Source organism: Amphiprion ocellaris, chromosome 1, assembly GCF_022539595.1.
Source record: "Amphiprion ocellaris isolate individual 3 ecotype Okinawa chromosome 1, ASM2253959v1, whole genome shotgun sequence".
NCBI classification, from domain to species: Eukaryota; Metazoa; Chordata; class Actinopteri; family Pomacentridae; genus Amphiprion; species Amphiprion ocellaris.
This window is the reverse complement of record NC_072766.1, coordinates 10487699-10507155: the sequence shown is the minus strand read 5'-3', so window position 1 is coordinate 10507155 and position 19457 is coordinate 10487699. Positions and strand designations below refer to the sequence as shown.

Here is a 19457-nt window from a genome sequence, read left to right as displayed (position 1 = left end):
GTCAAACAGCTCATTATTGTGTGGAGAGTCTCTGGTCACTCTTCCTGCAACACACTGATGCTCAGGTTTACAGGAAGCTTTACAATCTGGTAACGGAGGGTAGTTATTTGATGTAACGCGGTGAAATTGAAAACTCAAGGTGGAAATGCTCAATATATCAGCCAGGTACACTGACAAATTGAGGCCCATCAATTGTGACTAACTTTGCAACTGAAGGCTGCTTGAGAAAACCGTAGTAGCAGATTAAAAACATTTACAAAAATAATGCTAAGGTAAATTCCTGCTCCTTAACATTGCTTGGAAAACAATTAAATTCGGATTTGCCATTAAATACTTGCATTGAAGCGTGTGTGCAAGGCCTTTACCCCATTAAAACTAATAATCTACATCATATTTTGAAGTCACAGAACTATTTGAATGGATTTGACTGTCTGAATGCAATTTTTTTATTTGTAAATGTGTGTGTAAATGTGTATTTGTAAACTACTATTTCTAACGTTATGAAGCACAAAATATTGCATCTGCACCAACTGCACCCTGCAAGTGAAGCGTATGTGAGATTCAGGACTGATTTTATCTTTTGTAAGATTAGCATCATAAATTTGGTTGCTGTCAACTTCATTGTGTCCATTATCTAAAAAAAAAAAGAAATATAAAAGAAAAATGGACACAAAAATAGTAGATTTTCCATTAACAGAGACATCAGGCAAAGATGAATTAGGCACTGGGAAAAGAATAGGATTTGACTGGACTCCTCTTCATCCTTTAAAACAGTTTTACATGCATCACCAGCTTTCATAGTTATGACAGTCACTAGGTGGTGATTCTGCAGGAGCATCTGGGAACACTAAAGGCAATCTAGTATGCACAAGTGCCTAACCCAAGTGCAAGCTTAATTTTTCATTTGAACAGTGCGATGCATGAAATTTCATTGTGGATAAAAGGATCTAATGAGCACTGCCAAGATGCAAATTTAACTTGCAGGTGTGAATGTAAGTAGGAACATTTACGCTGTTCATACAGAGCATGACACTGTTTCTTACATGGGCCAGTTTTAGATGAGGATTTCTGAAAATCTTCTTTAAAAAAACAGGACCATTGAGGCATTTTTGACAACGTTACATTTTCACCACTTCTTTTGTCAAGAGCTAACAATCCCTCCTCTCCATCCTGAGTTCCCATGTCAAAGAAAAAAAAGAAAGAACCAGAGATTTGCACAAATCTTCCGCTAAAATGCTAATCTGGTGAATGTGCTCCCCACAGAGAAGAACTGCAATCCAACAACTATTGTTTCTTTGAGGGTGTGTGTGTTTGTGAGACGTGTTGCCTTCATTTTGTTGATTTCTGTGAATGCATGCACTGTATATCTCTAATGAGATGATGGAGCTACACAGTGCAGCTGTCTTCTCCAACTCTGCACAGAGGCCCATGCATTTTTAATGGCAGCTTCACAAGATGAAAAAACCTGCTCATTGAGAAACCACCAATCTCTCTGCTTGCACCCTCTCACTGACACTCAGATGGCATACTTCAAGGGACAGCTATAGATACCAGTAAAGTTTAATGTCTTGTTTATATTATTTTTGCTGTTTTAGCACATCTTTTCTGGAACAAAAGTAGAACAGTGAGGAGACAAAAAGTAGAATTACAAATAAAAACTCCACTTGTTCTTTGCAGTACTGTTTGTTTCAATCAATCCAGGTATTTCTTAAAGTCTTTTTTACTAGGTTTGTTATATTATGTGGTGCCTTAAGTTACAATCTTAAGTTTACCTTAAGTTTAAAATAAATTTCACACAGATTGATTTCTGTCCTGACGCAGTCTCATTCTGAAATTTGTGGATTGCCACCGTAACTTATAGCAACCGCGAGCCAATGGCATCAAAGCAAACAGGGGAAACCATGGCAATGGGTATTCAATCAGAGCAAAGAGCCAGCAGCGTTAGTGCTGCACTTGAAATGATTAGAGCAGGTATAGGGGTTTACAACAAGAGGCCAAAAGCTCATTAATGCTCCAATGCTTTTGTTGCTTACAAAAATACTTATGTCACTACATATGGCAGGACTGTATCACCAGTGTGACTGAAAAAGCTCATTTTGGCTCACATGCACGCAGCCATAGAACACACATAGTCACACACAAAGACAGGAACTTCCTCAATAATCTGAAGGAGAAACATATAAAAACATGTACTGATATGAATGTGATCCTACATCTAACATCCATGACATCCCAGTTAAACTACTATTTTTATATTCAATGAAACGGCACAGACTACAATTATACTGTTAAATTTAAAATAAGAAATAATGAAAGAAATATAATATTTATAAACCTCTGAAACAGTAGGAGATCCTCTGTGGTTTATGCAGCTGAAATTCTTGGATTTACTTTTGCATTATTTATTTTTTTCCTTCTGGAGCCTCTCATAAAAGACCCTCAGTCTAATATATAAAACATATGAGCAACACTTTTTCCTCTAAACGTATACATCATACTGAAAACAAGAATATCATACCAATCCTTTTGCATCCCAAAAATCCAATTTCCCACATTACATAGTTTGATTTTATTGTGTCAGTCCAATGTTACTGTTATCAGTCACATCTCCTTGACAGACACTCACACAGCTGAACACCCGCTCAAACAGACACACACACATGCACACACTGCTTCAAAAGATGAATGCGGTGCCCTTTTCCTTGTGTTCTCAGGAATGTGGTACAGTACCTGTAGGGAATCCAGTCGGAGGAGTGCTTGGAGCTCATTCTGTATCAACTGCTGTGACTGCTGCTGCCTAACTACAAGGCTAACGGCCTGCAACAGCACCAGTGCAAGTGGCTATGGGGGTCTGAGGACGGCGATCACAGCCAGAGAGCCCACATCGCCTGTTCATCCTCTGCACACAGCCCTATATTCCCAGCTCTGCCTGTGTTTCCTTGTACGTCCTCTAGCTGTGGGGTAGCAGATGACTAACAATCCAGCAAGACAGCCACGCTCTTCAGTCATGCACAGTGAGCACATGAAATAGCCGTCTTCTTGTCTTCCATGTGTACGCTTCCAGTCAATGCTTCTCCTCTTCTCTTCTCCCATCCACCGCCTCTGCTCCTTCCCTGCGCTGGCTCTCTTTCCTCGCACTCACTCTTCAGGCTCTATCTAAATCTCCCTCCGTTTCTTTCCCTTTAAATCCCCCCTCCCTTCCTTATTCCCTGTCCAAATCTCGCTCTCTGCCTCTTTTCCCAATCTATCTCTTGATATCTCTTGTGCAGCATCACCTGCAACAGCAATGAGTGCAAAGCCTTAAGCAAAAAAATGTAAGAACAGGTTAGAGAGGATCCCCTTTTTCCTGCCTCTTTGATGCTCCTTCTACGCTATTTCTGTACAGTGCCACCCACTCGTACTAATGCAACCATCTCTCTCTCCCTCTCTCTCTCACTGTCTCTCTGTATCTTCTTGCGCACTATCTGTGTTGCATGAGGCATGTAAAGCAGGGACTCAGATGTGTTTTCTGGACCATAATTTATTTATTCTCTCAGAGTAAGAGGCATTAGCATATGACTGTGCAGACTAGTGTTAACAGCCTTTAATTCAACACTCTCTACAGCCAGACAAAGGCACCCTGTGATAGTGCCACAGCTCTGAACCTCTCTCACACACATCTGCTTCCGCCCTCCGTCTGCCGCCCCTCACTGTCACCACACAAACACACATCACTCACTGTGCTCCCAGGGTTATTCAGGAGTCCATCTATAGGCAGTTAAACCCAGTGGCTTCCTTGCAATGAATCTGGTTCACAACGAGTCATTCATGTCAAGTCTATCAACAAGCGTAATCTTAATTTCGTGTGATCGACTTGCGGTGAAGCGTGAAATCATCTGCAACAATCCTGAAAATTATTTGGGGGAAGACGATCTATTTCTAGAGAGATGAAAAGCTGTCTTCTACTGACTCCCTGCATAATAACCACAGGCAGCAAAATCTTTTATTTGCTGTATTTTCTCATCCGTATGTTGCACCAATGCCTGAGGCATATTCACACAGATTTAGGACATTGGCTGAGATAAACTATTCTAAAATACAAACAATGCATACAAGTGCGTGCACACACACACACATGATGGATGAGGCATTTGTAATGTGCTGATGTTCATTCTCCCAAGGTCAGAACTCAGACACACTGTTCTATAGTGAAGCTATAACATATCATTCGACTTAAATGGTTTTTAAGCATAGACAAGTCTGACAGTGGAGTCACTATTAAGGGCATTCAAGCATCTTCTCTCAATTATTTATTGCACGCCTAAAAACAACCATCACTAATAGAGTTTAGCAGTAGACTGCCAAAGTAAACCAGGAGGAAAATGAAACGGCAGCGAAAGCCAACTGGGAAATAAAGACATTTCTGTTTCAGTTAAGTCTGTGACACAAGTATGGGTTTTAAATTAAAGATTGATCTGTTAAAGTAACCACAATAGAATTTATCTGCATAATAAATAACAATTAAAGAATGTATTGACCGTCCTTTAAATTGCAGTGCTGGGCTTGCTACTAAAATATCAATTCTAATTACACACTCGCTTATTTTAAAGATTTCTCATATTGTGTCTTACCTTTTATATTTCCTACTTTATCTTATAAAACTCTGTATTCCTTCTGTGGTGTTGCATACAAAGAAAAAGTTTTTGTGTGATGAAACAAATATAAAAGCTGATATTTCAAGCTCAAGAATTTCAAAGTTTTCAATGTGCCGCTTCTGAATTTCTTTGCCCAAATATTCCCAACACATCCCATTAATGGAGACAATTAACCTGAAATAAAAACAGCCAATCACTCATAAATCGCCCCATTGGATCCACAAATCCATACCAAAATAAAGCCAGAAAATGATCTGATTCACCTGTACGACCAATAGCAGCAGCACCTACTGCAACTGCTTTACTGAAAGCACAGTGAAACATTGATTGCATTCTCAAGTGGCGTGGCCTTTCAAAAATGTCAGGTTACAAAGGTGGTTCACTTTGGAACATAAAGAAAGTGTGGACAGAACAGACTACAGCAAAAAAATCAGCTTTCAGAAATATCCAAACAGATCGATCCCTCACAGTGTTTCTCCTTGCATGCCAGAAATCACCAGTGATCTTTAAATCAAATGGAGGATTGGAGAGTTTTTAGGAAGGTTGAGAATGCAATGGTCAATTCTATGGTAAATTTGAGTTCCCTATTGGTGACCTAATTAATAAAGAAATTTGTAATTCTGTTCTAGAAAAAGAGTCATGCATTACTGTATTACATCACTGAGAGAAACACTAACAGTTTGAAGTTTACTGAAGTGGGCAGTAAAGTCAGATGTCCCTCCTACACAGCTCTGCTGCTGTTTCTTCTGCAAATTACAAAACTGCAACTCCATTACACAAGAAAAGTCCAGGTCGTCCCTCATGAAAATTAGAAACACTGAAAGACATGATGTAGTTTTTGTCACAACCAAAAAGGCCCAGGTTCTGCCTGTGTTCTACAGTTTATCCTATAACTGTCACAGGTGACAAAATCCTGTTAAAATGCTCAAGAATGCCAGCCTGCATCATCTTCCCAGAGACAAGTATTGAAATATTTGTGCAGCAGGACAACATTATAATTGCCAGCTCTGCCTCTGCCTTTCAGCAAACCATTAATTCCCTACCTCATCGGACTGCCGTACAAAGTTTGGCCAAAAACAAACAGAATTCTATACAGAGTATTATTAAGTATAGCTATTTCAAATAAATGTTGCCAAGCCCTGCTGGTGAAATAAATGCAGACGACTGTCAATAACTGTAACTGTTAAGTCACTCTGTGGTTAATGGTGCGTGCACCACAGATCAGCTGCTGTGATGAAAGTGGAAATAAATGGAACAAGCTACTCCACTGAGGAACAGGTGTAAGCACAGCGCCCTGCTTAATATTTGATGCTGAAAGGAGGACTTTGAAGTTGGGCTTTGGTCATGAGAGAGTTAGAAATGGGCAGGAAGCTGAAATTCATCTAATTTTAAGAAGACAGAACTACAGCAAACAGTGTTTTCTTTGTTTCTTTCTTTTTTTCCTTCCTTCCTTCCTTCCTTCTGGCCTTACAGCCAACAACTAAACAAACAAATAAGAAAATAAGACATTGTCCTCTTGGCAAATAAAATTTTTCTAGCCCAGGAGTCATACAGAGTTCTCCCAGGGGCATTTTATTGTTGGTAACAGGAGGCCAGCAGTACTAGTAATTATAATAATGGTCCTGGCATAGAAGCATCACTGATGTGAAAATGGATCTCTGGCTTGTGTCTGCCTGTCTTAGACTGGCTGAAACACAGCTGCAAAGCACAGGACCTTAATAATGTTGCAACCTGATCAGGCATACAGGACATTTGCTAACTGAGTGCCATTTGTATGTACTCAAAAATCAACCAAAAACCATGTTGTTGCACCGACACAACAGCTTTACAAGCCAACAAATCCAGTAGGTAGAGGGGTCATTTCCAACACGCTTAAGTAAGCTGCAATTGTCTGTTCTTTGTTGGTTATTTGTCTGGCTCTGACCAACTGAATGAACCATCTGCCTCACAGACATTCATACAACCAGTGTTTAAGGCTCTTCACAACTTGTACAGTTGGGAATTAAATTAACAAGTTTACCTTAGAGAATTTGAAGAACATACTATAATATAATATGCGTGATAACACAACACAAAAGGAGACATTTCATTTTAATGCAATAGAAAGTTGGCAAATATTTAACCAGTGTTATGGGAAATTTACACATCTTATATTGTTCTTTTTACTGTGCAAATGATTGTGACACTAACAACATGCCCAGGATACGAACAAAATCAAAGAAAGAAGTTCATGCCTGGTTTTCATTTATTCACAAATGGCAGGGACTTTGTCCAGTTTGACTTGATGTGCTACTACTGCTGAACAGCCACCTCATCACAGGCCTTTGAGTTGATAAGAAGTGCCTCAATGCACTAACAATGACCGTGGTAGTTTGTGATCGAAGTCGCAGCAGATAGACAAGTCGCGTCCTTCAGTTCAGACAAGAGAAAGCTATATTCGTCAACTGAATTTGGAGACTTTTATGACACATTCAGCTTTGAAATTAGGACTTTGAAAGAGGCAATTAGGACACAGCTAAGGAGTGAGTCACTGACTGGATCCATATTACGTCACATCACACATGGGAGCTGCTGAGCTTTAAAGAGACTGGGCTAGAGCCAAGGGATCGCGTTAGCAATATGTCGGTGTAAGCTAAAAGATGGTGTTTAATAGGCTTCACCTGTTTAATTATGCATCAACAAAACTGTTGAGTATCAGAGGAAAGAATGGGCTACAGTGGATATCAGATGGTGCAACATCTTGTAAGTGCAATTTGATGATGCACAGAAATAAAGGGTATTGGACTCTCAAACATGTTTAACTACACAGATCTGTTAGGTGCTTAAAAGCCTTTATTTTCCCAAAGCTTGAGCTACTGTGTTTAAAAGAGTGACAGCACAGCAATAAAGTGGTTTGCATTGCTACGTCACAGCAAGAGATTTGAACCTGCTGCTTGCATGTTTTCCCCCAACCTGGATTTTTTTTAATGTAAATGGGTGATTCTACACAGGTTGTAGGTGTGAATGCGAGCATGCATGGTTATCTGCCCCTTTGCAACAGATTTTCTCCAGAGCATACCTTGCCTCTTACCCAGTTGGGACAGGCTCCAGCCCCTTAGAAACCTCTAAAGTAAGTACATAAAATGGATGGATGGATGCACATAAAACAGTGGTACCAATCAGGAAAGCGTCCATAAATGCAATTCTTTCCAAAACTATAATGAGATTGCATATTAAAGCTAGCCTTTCACAGTCTACTCGAGAAATCTCAGGTAACATAATCAGATAACATTTGAATGTACCGTGTTATAATAAAACCCACAGCCACTACCTGTACAAAATCTGTAAAAGACAGTATAGCAAAAGCTGATTGCACATTAACTAGATGATAGAGAGCCCCACTTTCAATCAGAGGCAGCCCAGTCAGACCTGTTATGAATCAGCAGCAGTCTGACGTTCAGCAATAATTTAGAGAATTACATCACTATTCACTGATGAGATGTCCTTGAAAACAAAACTAAAAAGATTTTTCACACTGATATTCAAAGACATGTACTGAATTTGTGAGCAACAGTAAGTAGCTAAAACCAAAAAGGCCAGGTTTTGAAGGTCGTTGTGAGGCATTTAGTATAAACAGTGGCATCTTTATGTGTAAATCTTTGAGATAGATAGATAGATAGATAGATAGATAGATAGATAGATAGATAGATAGATAGATAGATAGATAGATAGATAGATAGATAGATAGATAGATAGATAGATAGATAGATAGATAGATAGATAGATAGATAGATAGATAGATAGATAGATAGTTTGTGAGTGAAAAGTAAATCTCAAAGCCAAGAGTAAGACACTATGAGCAGGGTTATACATGAAACTGATCAAAAGTCAATGATCACAGTAACTGGTGGCCACTACTGAATGAATGTAATTTGAGCCCTCTATTGATTCTCTCTAAGGTGTGCAACATGGTATTTGCTTGTAACAACAAACTGCAAAAAAAAAAAAAAAAAATTCAATCCAGAATTCCATTTTCAGGGACCTCTTCTTATATAATAGGATCACATCGGGCTGTTCAATGCGCACCTGAGACGCCTGTATGTTACTTTCTAGCTTCAAAAGCCAGCGCAGCATGAAGCTATGCTAAAGAATCAGCAGGTGGTGTAACTCTCTCTTTCTCTCTGTCACACACATACACAAATACAAATACACACGCAGAGTTCTTGTATCAACATAAATCCCTGTATCTCACTGCTCAGTACCCATCAGAGGCCATGCATAAAACATGATTTGGATTAGAAAATGTCACACTGGATGAAACAGTGTCCCAGTGTCCCAGTGAGGCAAGCAGATGGACTGCTTAGTAAACTGTAGCTCCTTTCCATCCGCCATTCTGTAGCACAGCTTTATTTCTGTATGTAGCTATATCCACCCGTAAATACACACAAAAAAACTGGCATTGCAATACTTAGTGTTTTTCTTTGCTACATGTTGATACAAGAAAAAAACATTACCGTATGTTCGCGACCATAAGGCGCACCGTATTAAAAGGCGCAGTCTCAGTTCCGGGTGCTATTTCTGTATTTAACACATACATAAGGTGCACCGGATTATAGAGCGCGTGCAGGTAAAACATACCTGTACTAGCTTAAAACATGCATGCTAGCGTGTGTTTTAAAAAGGCAGCGGAAGCAAAACTGAGTTCAGTTGTACTTTATTGAAGTATTTAGCAATGTTTTCACGTTGTTTTTTGATCAATCCTCATTCACAAATCCATCAAAGTCCTCATCTTCTGTATCCGAAATGAACAGCTGGGCTAGTTCTCCATGGAACACGCCAGGTTCCCGCTCGTCATTGTCAGAGTCAGTCTCGTTGCCGTGCGGCTCCTCATAAATGATGCCGGCTTTTGCGAGAGCTCGAACAACAGTGCAAGCAGACACGTTAGCCCAAGCATCCGCAATCCATTCACAAATTGTGGCGTAACTCGCCCGGCGCTGCCTCCCAGTCTTAGTAAAACTGTGTTCGCCATCTGTCATCCATCGCTCCCACGCCCTTCGCAACTTCACTTTGAACGCCCTGTTTACACCGATGTCCAGCGGTTGGAGTTCCTTCGTCAAGCCTCCCGGAATGATAGCAAGCTCCGAGTTCATTTGCTGCACTTGGTTTTTCACAGCGGCTGTGAGATGGACGCGCATGGAGTCACAGATCAACAGGGACGGTGACGCCAAACCCATGTTGTTTTGCATAATGCAAATACCGGCACTATATACCAACTGGGGGCGTGTCTTTAGCGTCTTCTTACACGCCCACACTTCCCCCTTTAACGTTCTCATGCTGTCCTCTGTTACGTCCGCCTTTTCTCTATATAAGCAGCGTGTCAGCAGGAAATGTTCTCAGTCAGTCAAGCGGAGCTCGTCAAAGTCACACAATAACATTTACACATTTTGGAACTCGGTGCACACATAAAGCGCACCGCATTATAAGGCTCTCCGTCCATTTTGGAGAAAATGTAAGACTTTTAAGTGCGCCTTATGGTCGCGAAAATACGTTAATTTCTTTTTTTGGAAAGAAGTAATTATTCTCGAATGACTGAGGGGGAAAACAATTTTTTCGACCAAGACTTTTTGAGTAAAAACTGTTTAAAAACGTCATTAAAGGGTGTAACACTGGGACATGCGAAATAGTTTTTATTTTTTCTTTGGATGGCATTCAGATCTGGTCTGCACTCACATTACAAAACTTTGTGGTGGTGACTCAAATGGTTAAACAAATTAGTCAACATCATGCTTTCTGTAGCCAAAATATTCTGACACAACTGACTAGGGCTGTACGATTATGGACAAAATTAGAACTAGAATTATTCTGATCAATATTCAGATCTCCACCAGCCTTTTTTTAAAATCACAATTGCACTTTCTGATTTAAATCAATAGAGCACTGCTTTCACTTTTGTTGTTCTACAGTCCTTCTAATCTACAAATCTGCATCAGGGTTCTTTACCTGAATTCAGAGCCTCTCCTCGAGGCAAAGTATAAATAAAATAGCAACCAAACTTCCTCACTTGCTGAACATTTGCTTATCAATAGACAACACAGCATACTACAATTTACAATGTTCCCTAAACGCCCCACATCCTGGGTACTGTAAGCCTGTAGTCTCCCACTAAATTACTGTAGTGTAGTTGGACATGTGTAACCAAATGCTACGATGAAAAGAGTGAAAAAAGGAGTTGTGATGGAAGAATTTCCCAAAGTGAAGTCGTGTGGTATTATCGACATGCACTGCTTTCTCTGTTGTGGAGTTTTCTGTGATTTTTAACTGAAGCCAAAATCGCATTAATGAATAATATTCCATTAAATGTGCAGTTTTACGCCTGATGTTGCGTTTCTTTTTGCAACCAAACCTTTCTGTTCAGTGTTTCTGTCCTGTTCTTGACCAATTTGCTGTGCACACAGAGCTTGCAGGTAAACAAACTCTGTCTTGTGATAAAGAAAAGAAACTCTGCTTATCTAAGAACCTTTAAATTGGAGTAAATTATGTTCTATCAGAAGGACATCTCCTGTGTGAGCTTCCTTTTGATATCAAGCAGTAAAACAAGTTGAAGCAGTATGTGTATGAGTTAAACTGCATTACAATACATTGAACTTTCTGCAATGTGACTATTAGAAACAATATATGGTGCAGCCCTATTATACAGTAGTTAATCTGATCTAAGGTAAATGTTTTAAAGATATGCTCAGTGGTGCAATACTGAACCAGGGATGGAAACTGCAAATTAGCTTCAGATAGATGATCCATACACATTGTTTATCTGTTTCCCACAATGTGTATTTGTCTCTCCCCTGTCAAATAAACCAATAAAAAACATGTAAGGTGAAACTCACTATCAGAAATAGACTCACATTTAATAAGATATTTACAAAATATTTGAAACCAATGTGGTGAGCATTACTAAGCTGCTGTTCATGGCAGGGTTTTGATTTGGAAACTACTTGTATCCAAGGGCAACGGGCAAGGATGCACAGCTTAGTATAATAAGAGGAACAAAACCCAGTATGGATTGATGAGTCATCTCCCACATTTCCACTACATACAGATGTGTTTCGATTTTAAAGACATACCTTAAATTCAGTGTTTAATCTAATGTCTAGTTGTTAAAGGTGCAACCCCTCTGATTTTTCTTCTCCAAGCTGATAAAAGTGTACTGTTGCTATACCAAAATCAGCCTAATTTTTCCTTTCATAAGTTAATGCCATGCTCTTGGTACAAAAAAAGAATGAGAACCGCATCCCACATAGCCTGATGCACACACATACCTCACACCCTGCTGACAGAAAGACAGCAGACAGGCAGAGATGTTAAGTGATAGTGTCATCTTGTCAGGTGCTGTACAGCGTGTGAGTCCTATATCTATCTTTAGAGGATTTTACGCGTGTGATTCATGTCATCTGCTCATACTTATTTGTCTTTGTTATGTCTTATCTTTAAGTCTCAATTTAGTTTGTGCCGTGGCAAAGACTCACAGTCGTCATCTTCAGTTTGAAAATCTCCCAGTAACTACATGCTGCAAATTGCAGTAGATAAAAGCAGGAAACACTGAGCCACAGGATGCCAAATACGAAATGAAAAAGGGCTGTAGCTTTAAAAGGCAGCATTTTTGGTCTTTTTGTCTTCGTTCTTCTCTTCAAGCACACCACATAAACAATCAATCAGTTTGTTCGCTATGATGTCATGTTCAAGCGAAATAGCTTTCCATGAAAAACAAAGCTGACCATGTCGTTCTGACTCTTAGATCATTTAATGGGTGAGGGAGCAGCACCAATGAATGTTTTTAATTCTGTGTACAGAAGCAGAGGGATGGAGGGTGAGAGATCTGGTGTGAACGTGTGCTACTGCTCCACACATCCCCTCCTAACTCAACACCTTTGTGAGGAGGCACTGGCTAATGTCTTTCTCTGTGTGTCACACTGCCTCCTCTGACACTCGCCCCTCTGCTAGTTTGCTCCTGTAACCATGGCAACAGGTGAGACTAATTATCATTTAAAAGCTCACTGGTAGGCTATTTAACCATACCATCTACCTCAGGAAAAGACACGTATACAAACACAAATGCATAACACCTCACTAGTTGCCATAGCTATGATTAATTAATACCTGCCTGTGCCTGCAGTGTACATCGCTGTGATGCTGTAGTCAGTGCAGTGTTCATTTTTCTTGACCAGCAGGGGGACTCATTCAACAGTGACAGAAATGTGTAATGACAGCACGGAGACACATGGAGGTGCTGTATAATAGCACAAGCTTTGCTCTTCCAGCTTCACCCTACAACAGTCAAACTGACACTGTGTAAAGGAGGGGAGTTACAGCAAATACATTTTCTGCAACAGATAATGGGACCAGCTAGTATGAAAATCAGTTGCTGAACACTTTCCAGTCCCACTTCTGCATATGTAAGTGTTGTAAATTATCTTAAAGTGATAATTTACTCACATTCACAAGCATGCATCTAAGTCTAAAGTAATAGTCCAGAACAAATGTGAGGTTTTGATAGTGTTTTCTGACTGAGCATTTCCACCTCAGAATTGCAGAATATGGATGACAGTCCCAAAAACAGATATTCAGGCTTCTGAGGTTTCATACATAGCAAACCTGTTATCTAACAGGATGGGATTTTCCGTATCATTATTCTTCTGTAGAATCAGTTTGTGAACATGTATGGCTGAATTACTCCAAAATTACAATGTGCCACTGTGTGTTGTGGAGCACTTTTTCAGTGTTTGTATGTGAGCTGGTTCAACCTGGAGTGAGTGGAATAGGATGGTTGGAGAGACAGGTGGGATGTCATAGATCTGCACAGATTAGATTAAGCAGCAGTGCTGTATTTGCCATTTTAAGACAATGATTATTTTTCATTGGACAAAAAAACACATGGAAAAATATGTAACTTTGAAACAGAGAGGAAGAAGAGATAAATGTTTTGAGCAAACATCAAAAGCTTTGCTCAAAAGCATCCTGATGATAAATATTGTATTTCATATCATCCTTCTTAGTTAACTCACCTTCACTTTCCTTGCTTTGTGAAAGATACACACCCTCCTTACAGCTTTTCTAATAATACATGTTTTTATTTTTCTCTTCTAGAACTCTGTTTCTCCAATTTTCATCATTTACAGTACAAACAAGCACTTTGCAGCTGACGTTAACATTATAACCATAAAAACTGCTTTTTCTTACAGTCATGCCAGAGAAACATTTTCCATTCCCTGAATCACTACAGATGAATGTGCTGTATTTTTGGATCTTATCAATTTACGCAGTGAGAAATTCATCAGATGTTCAGATGGAAACACTTCCTAACCTGGCTCTGTACGGCATGCTGTGCTTGCATCAATGTTTAAATAGGTTTGTTAGTGCTATTAATAAATACACCTTGTAATTGCAACTGTTTTACATATCTGAATATGATAAGCACATTGTATTGATATCATCTAAGAAGGCCAACTTTAGACCATATTTCATCATACTGATCTTCTATGACACATGTGCCTGATAGGTACCTCATCAGACAATCGGTACAAGACATCTATAAAACAGAACAGACAGAGTGGGGACAGTTGCTCCATGCAAATGAATCTGACTGCATAGAGGTTAAATAGCTGCTCCCCAAATTGTTTCAAAAAAGTTCCAGTGACTGCTCAGCATCTGTTACAGCTGCTCTCTCCATGTTTAACAGATCAAAGTTATGCTATCGTTGAAATATCTACTAATCACAGAACAGTATACTGTATGGCCCTGCAATATTAAATAAATAAAAAACACATCATAAATAATCAAGAGAAACAGGCCAGATGATTGGATGTAACTCAGCGGACAATCAAATGCATAACTGTCTCTTGTATGTTATTGTATTGTATTGTATGTTTGCTTCGGTAGACAGAGAAAATTGTATTTAAAAAACGGCAGGATGAAACTTAAGTCTAATTAAGAAATCTGAAAAGAAGCAGGATAAAATAACATTTCCAAATGCTAAGCTGAGTTGTAAAATTATGCAGTATTATTTTACAATTTCAGGTTCATATATTTAGTCGGTTGAAAGAAATATGCATCACAAAATGCTTTATTTATTAATGTAAAATTGATTTTGTAAGCAAAAGTCTGCTATTTCTATGTCTTTTTTTCTTCCTCTAACAACTATCAGTATAGTACTATAGTGGGGTTGGTATAGGGGGGCTGGAGCTTATCCAAGCTGACTTAAAGAAGCGAAGGTAGGATTCAACCTGGACAGGTCACCAATTAACCTCAGCATGTTTTTGGCCAGTGGGAGGAAGCTGCACACCCAGTAAGAACCTACCGTTTTTTCGCGACCACAAGGCACACCGTATTAAAAGGCGCAGTCTCAGTTCCGGGTGCTATTTCTCTATTTAACACATACATAAGGCGCACCGGATTATAGAGCGCGTGCATGGTAAAACATACCTGTACTAGCTTAAAACATGCATGCTAGCGTGTGTCTTTTGCGAGAGAATAAACAACAGTGCAAGCAGACACGTTAGCCCAAGCATCCGCAATCCATTCACAAATTGTGGCGTAACTCGCCCGGCGCTGCCTCCCAGTCTTAGTAAAACTGTGTTCGCCATCTGTCATCCATCGCTCCCACGCCGTTCGCAACTTCACTTTGAACGCCCTGTTTACACCGATGTCCAGCGGTTGGAGTTCCTTCGTCAAGCCTCCCGGAATGATAGCAAGCTCCGAGTTCATTTGCTGCACTTGGTTTTTCACAGCGGCTGTGAGATGGACGCGCATGGAGTCACAGATCAACAGGGACGGTGACGCCAAACCCATGTTGTTTTGCATAATGCAAATACCGGCACTATATACCAACTGGGGGCGTGTCTTTAGCGTCTTCTTTCACGCCCACACTTCCCCCTTTAACGTTCTCATGCTGTCCTCTGTCACGTCCTCCTTTTCTCTATATAAGCAGCGTGTCGGCAGGAAATGTTCTCAGTCAGTCAAGCGGAGCTCATCAAGGTCACACAGTAACATTTACACGTTTTGGAACTCGGTGCACACGTAAGGCGCACCGCATTATAAGGCGCTCCGTCCATTTTGGAGAAAATGTAAGACTTTTAAGTGCGCCTTATGGTCACGAAAATACGGTACTCATGCACAGGGAGAACATGCAAACCCCACACAGAAAGACCCCAAGCCTAGGCCTAGCTGTGAGGCAACAGTGTGAACCACAAAGCCACAGTGCTGCCCACTCTCTCTACACTCAGTCTAACCAACCTGGACAAAAGTGAAATCATTTCAGTGTTAACAGCTCGGTCACTACAGGGTTTTTAGAGTCACTGCCCCTAATGAGTTGCAAGTTTCAGCTTATTGTGCATATGGGGATAAATCTTACACTGCTGTTCCTGTGGCCTTACATGAGTGGGTGTTGTGTGGCTTTTTGCCTGCTGTGGCAGGCAGCCTGTACACCTGTGAATACGCTTTAACTTCACCAGTACAATTCTGTACGCCAACGCCATGTTTTTGCACCTAGTTATCAGGGAGGGTCAGGCTGTTGCCATGCCCCCCATCAGCTGCTATAATGTCATTTTCAGTGTTTCTGCAAGCACCAGTATCAATAATTCAACAAGTATTGTGATGATAATGGTTGCCAACATTTGAAAAAATTCTGTACCAAAAGCTCTTGGAGGTTGGTCCACCTAATGTTTTGTATGCCCGCCTACAACATGCTTTCTGGCTACACTACTGTTCCACAAACATACAACCTTATTACTCAAAAACTTAATGCCACTTCACAGTTTACGTCATGGTATTTCACCATAGCAACCAGCTCCAGGGGCAGATCCCACACACACACCAACCAGTGCTGCAGAGCTATGGAGGAGAGGATGAGATGAATAAAGGAATAGTGAGAGGGAACAGAATTAACATATTTTATCATTCTGGGCCTTTTGAAAACAGTGTTAAGAAAATCCTTCAAGAATTCCATAGAAAACATAAAACTCATAAATTTAAAAAGGGTGAAATCCACAGTACAAAGGCTTTTTACCTGAGCAGACAAGAAGTCATTTTAATAAATGATTGGAAAAGACCACCACACAAATCCCTTAAAGACATTGAGAGCAGTTATTTTTGAATCGCGATATTTAAGAAATTTCAACTGACAAATGGAGGTTATTTCTTTATTGATTGAAGGAAACTTAAGATCTATCACGTATAATGTATAAACACTGAATAATGGTAATCCACACATAATGCACAGGCTTAGACAATAAAAGAAAAAGAATTAAGGACAAGGACAGAGAACCACAGACAATGACATGCAAAGTCAACAAAGGAAGGAGAATGGTCTGGATAGAATTATTTTTCTTGGCACTAACTGTCCACAGAGACTCCAGGGTGTGAAACCTCTCACTTAGTCTTTTCTCGCAGTGTGATTTTTCTTTATATATTCCATATGTGTAATACATTACAAAATCTGACAATGTATTCATAGTATTGACAAAATGTTGACACTGCATTGTAATTACATTTATAATCTTAAATGCAATTATTTAGGTACCAATTAGAGCAAATACAGTCCTTATTGGTAGTCTGCATGACATATAGAATCAGAAACAATACTTTCTGAAGCTTTTTTATTTATTTTCTATGTATTTATACTTGTAGTTAAAATTTTAAAAAATGCCATATTACAGAAAATAACTTTTTTTTTTTTACATATCTTTTCACACCTGCAGTAACCTTTTTTTAGGGACAGTAAAAATGTGCTGGGAACTCATCAACACCTCACTGAGCTGAAACATCAAACTTGTCCACAAATAGTCTTTTATTTACACATCCACCTACAAAGCAACATCATTATTCATTTGAGTTTGCGTTTCTGGCCACCTGGTGAACCCAAGGCCAAAGATGCAGGCCATACAGCTAAGCAATGAGTTGAAAAATGCTCTTAAGCTCGGTAAAACAGAAAAAAGCTGCAGAATCATCATTACATGTTCACACTGACATGTCGTTTTAACACTGACATTTGAAAACTTGTTGTAAAATATTTATTTTTTAGGCATGTTATTTATCTACACATTCATATAGACCTACATGAGAAACGGACAACAATTACTTACAGTTGAAACCAGAAGTTCACATACACTGATTAAAAACACACAAACTTTGATAATTTTGGTAATCCTAACTGACCTAAAACAAGAAAAGTTCACTCTGATTGAAAGTCAGACAGTGAGAAGAGCAACACTTGCTTCCATCTGAATTGTTTTAAGCCACCCGATAAATAGAATGTTTCCTTTTGGCTCAGTTTAGGTCTTCACCAACTCCTGGGGGAACTATCTGGCTCTTTAGCTGTTAAAATCTCTTCTACAGTATCCAGCAGAAGCAAGTACAATCCTGTGCAGTATCACGCACATGTACAATGATTTAAAATTGCAGCATCTCTTAATAATTACATTATGTTGAAGCTGACAGAGTATTTCAAGGCTAATACAGGCCCCAAAGTTCAAGTCAATTTTTAATTCAATTTTATTTATATAGCGCCAGTTCACAGCATATGTCATCTCATAGCACTTAACACAGTAAGGTGGACCTTACAAATTTTAAAAAGAGAACCCAATGATCCAAAATTTCCTTTAGATTCCCTATGAACAAGCAGTTGGCGACAGCAGGAAGGAACCAAACCAAAAAAGTAGAAACCCAATGCATCAGAAGCGAACACACCTGTGATCACAGACAAAACGTCAGAAAACTTGTGATCACTGAAACCTGAGAATATCAATTGTGTCTATCTGCATATCTGCATCACGGCTCTACATGAAAAAGAACTGCCAGATAAATTAAAAAAATCATATTGCAAGACTTACGAAGGATGGACAAAAAAATATGAAAGGATCAGTAACCAACAAAAAATTCTCAAAAATCAGTGGCAGCAGTAATCAAGAGATATAGAATGGGCAACAGTACCACTAATCAGAGCTGTTGAGAGCAGTTGCTTTTCTTCTAACATTACAGTGCTACTTTCACAATACATCACTGAAAAACAGACAAGTGTGTGCTTAATACTTGGCTTGGTTTTCCTTTTAAATCAAAGTTTCTGTGATAGCTCAGACAGTGCAAAGAAGGGACACTGCATAATGTCAACCTGTATGGACAGTGTTTGAGGAAAAAAACTGCAAGAATAAACTAATTCTAATGAATATTGAGAAGACATTCTTTGGTCAGATATGACAAGTGGTTCTCAAGAAAAAAAAATCTACAAGCATTAGCAATCCTGTCAAAATCTTGTCATTTCATCCTGATAAGTGTTACCTGGAGGGGCTCGCCACAAACAGATTTTCGGGATTTCAAGTATCCTTCTCAAAAGATCATGAAACAGGACAACAGCAATTATCAAGACAATGCAGTGAAATTGGGCTTTCTAAGTAGAGCATATATAATTATTCAAACCGACAACACGTATGAAGTGAACCCAGCAGCACGATGAGGTAAACAGGTATGCACTTGGTCTGCTTATCTTCATTAAACTATGTGGAAATGTGAAATAATATGTCAAATTGTTTAATTTTCTGGCCTTATATCTGTCAGAGTAGCATTCATTCATTTACACTCCCATAAGTCAATGCCATTCTACACTATTTCCCATCAGTTACTGTTACTTTCTTGAAGCAACTATCTTAGTGGGCCCAGGGCACAGCTGGATTGTTGCGGTGTTCCAGATTTCTGCTCCAAAAGCACACCTGCTGCTGAAAGAGTAATTCAGCATAAATCCACTTTGATGTGAAGGAGCACCAACAACCTCTCCTGTTTTAATAAGACACCAAAGGCATC

The 19457-nt window shown here is 39.4% G+C and overlaps 1 protein-coding gene across 3 annotated transcripts in view; it reads right to left on the bottom strand.

The window, feature by feature from the left end:
- Nucleotides 1-19457, bottom strand: part of tub (TUB bipartite transcription factor) — a 54890-nt gene that overhangs the window by 23530 nt on the left and 11903 nt on the right. Inside the window, exon 1 of one of the 3 annotated variants that reach the window (XM_023272750.3) lies at nt 2731-3374. The exons of the other annotated variants lie outside the window; for them this stretch is intronic. Coding sequence (XP_023128518.1) covers nt 2731-2768 — 38 coding nt within the window. The 5' untranslated portion in view covers nt 2769-3374. Of the gene's footprint in view, nt 1-2730; nt 3375-19457 lie in introns of those variants that run through there. 3 annotated transcript variants of the gene reach the window in all.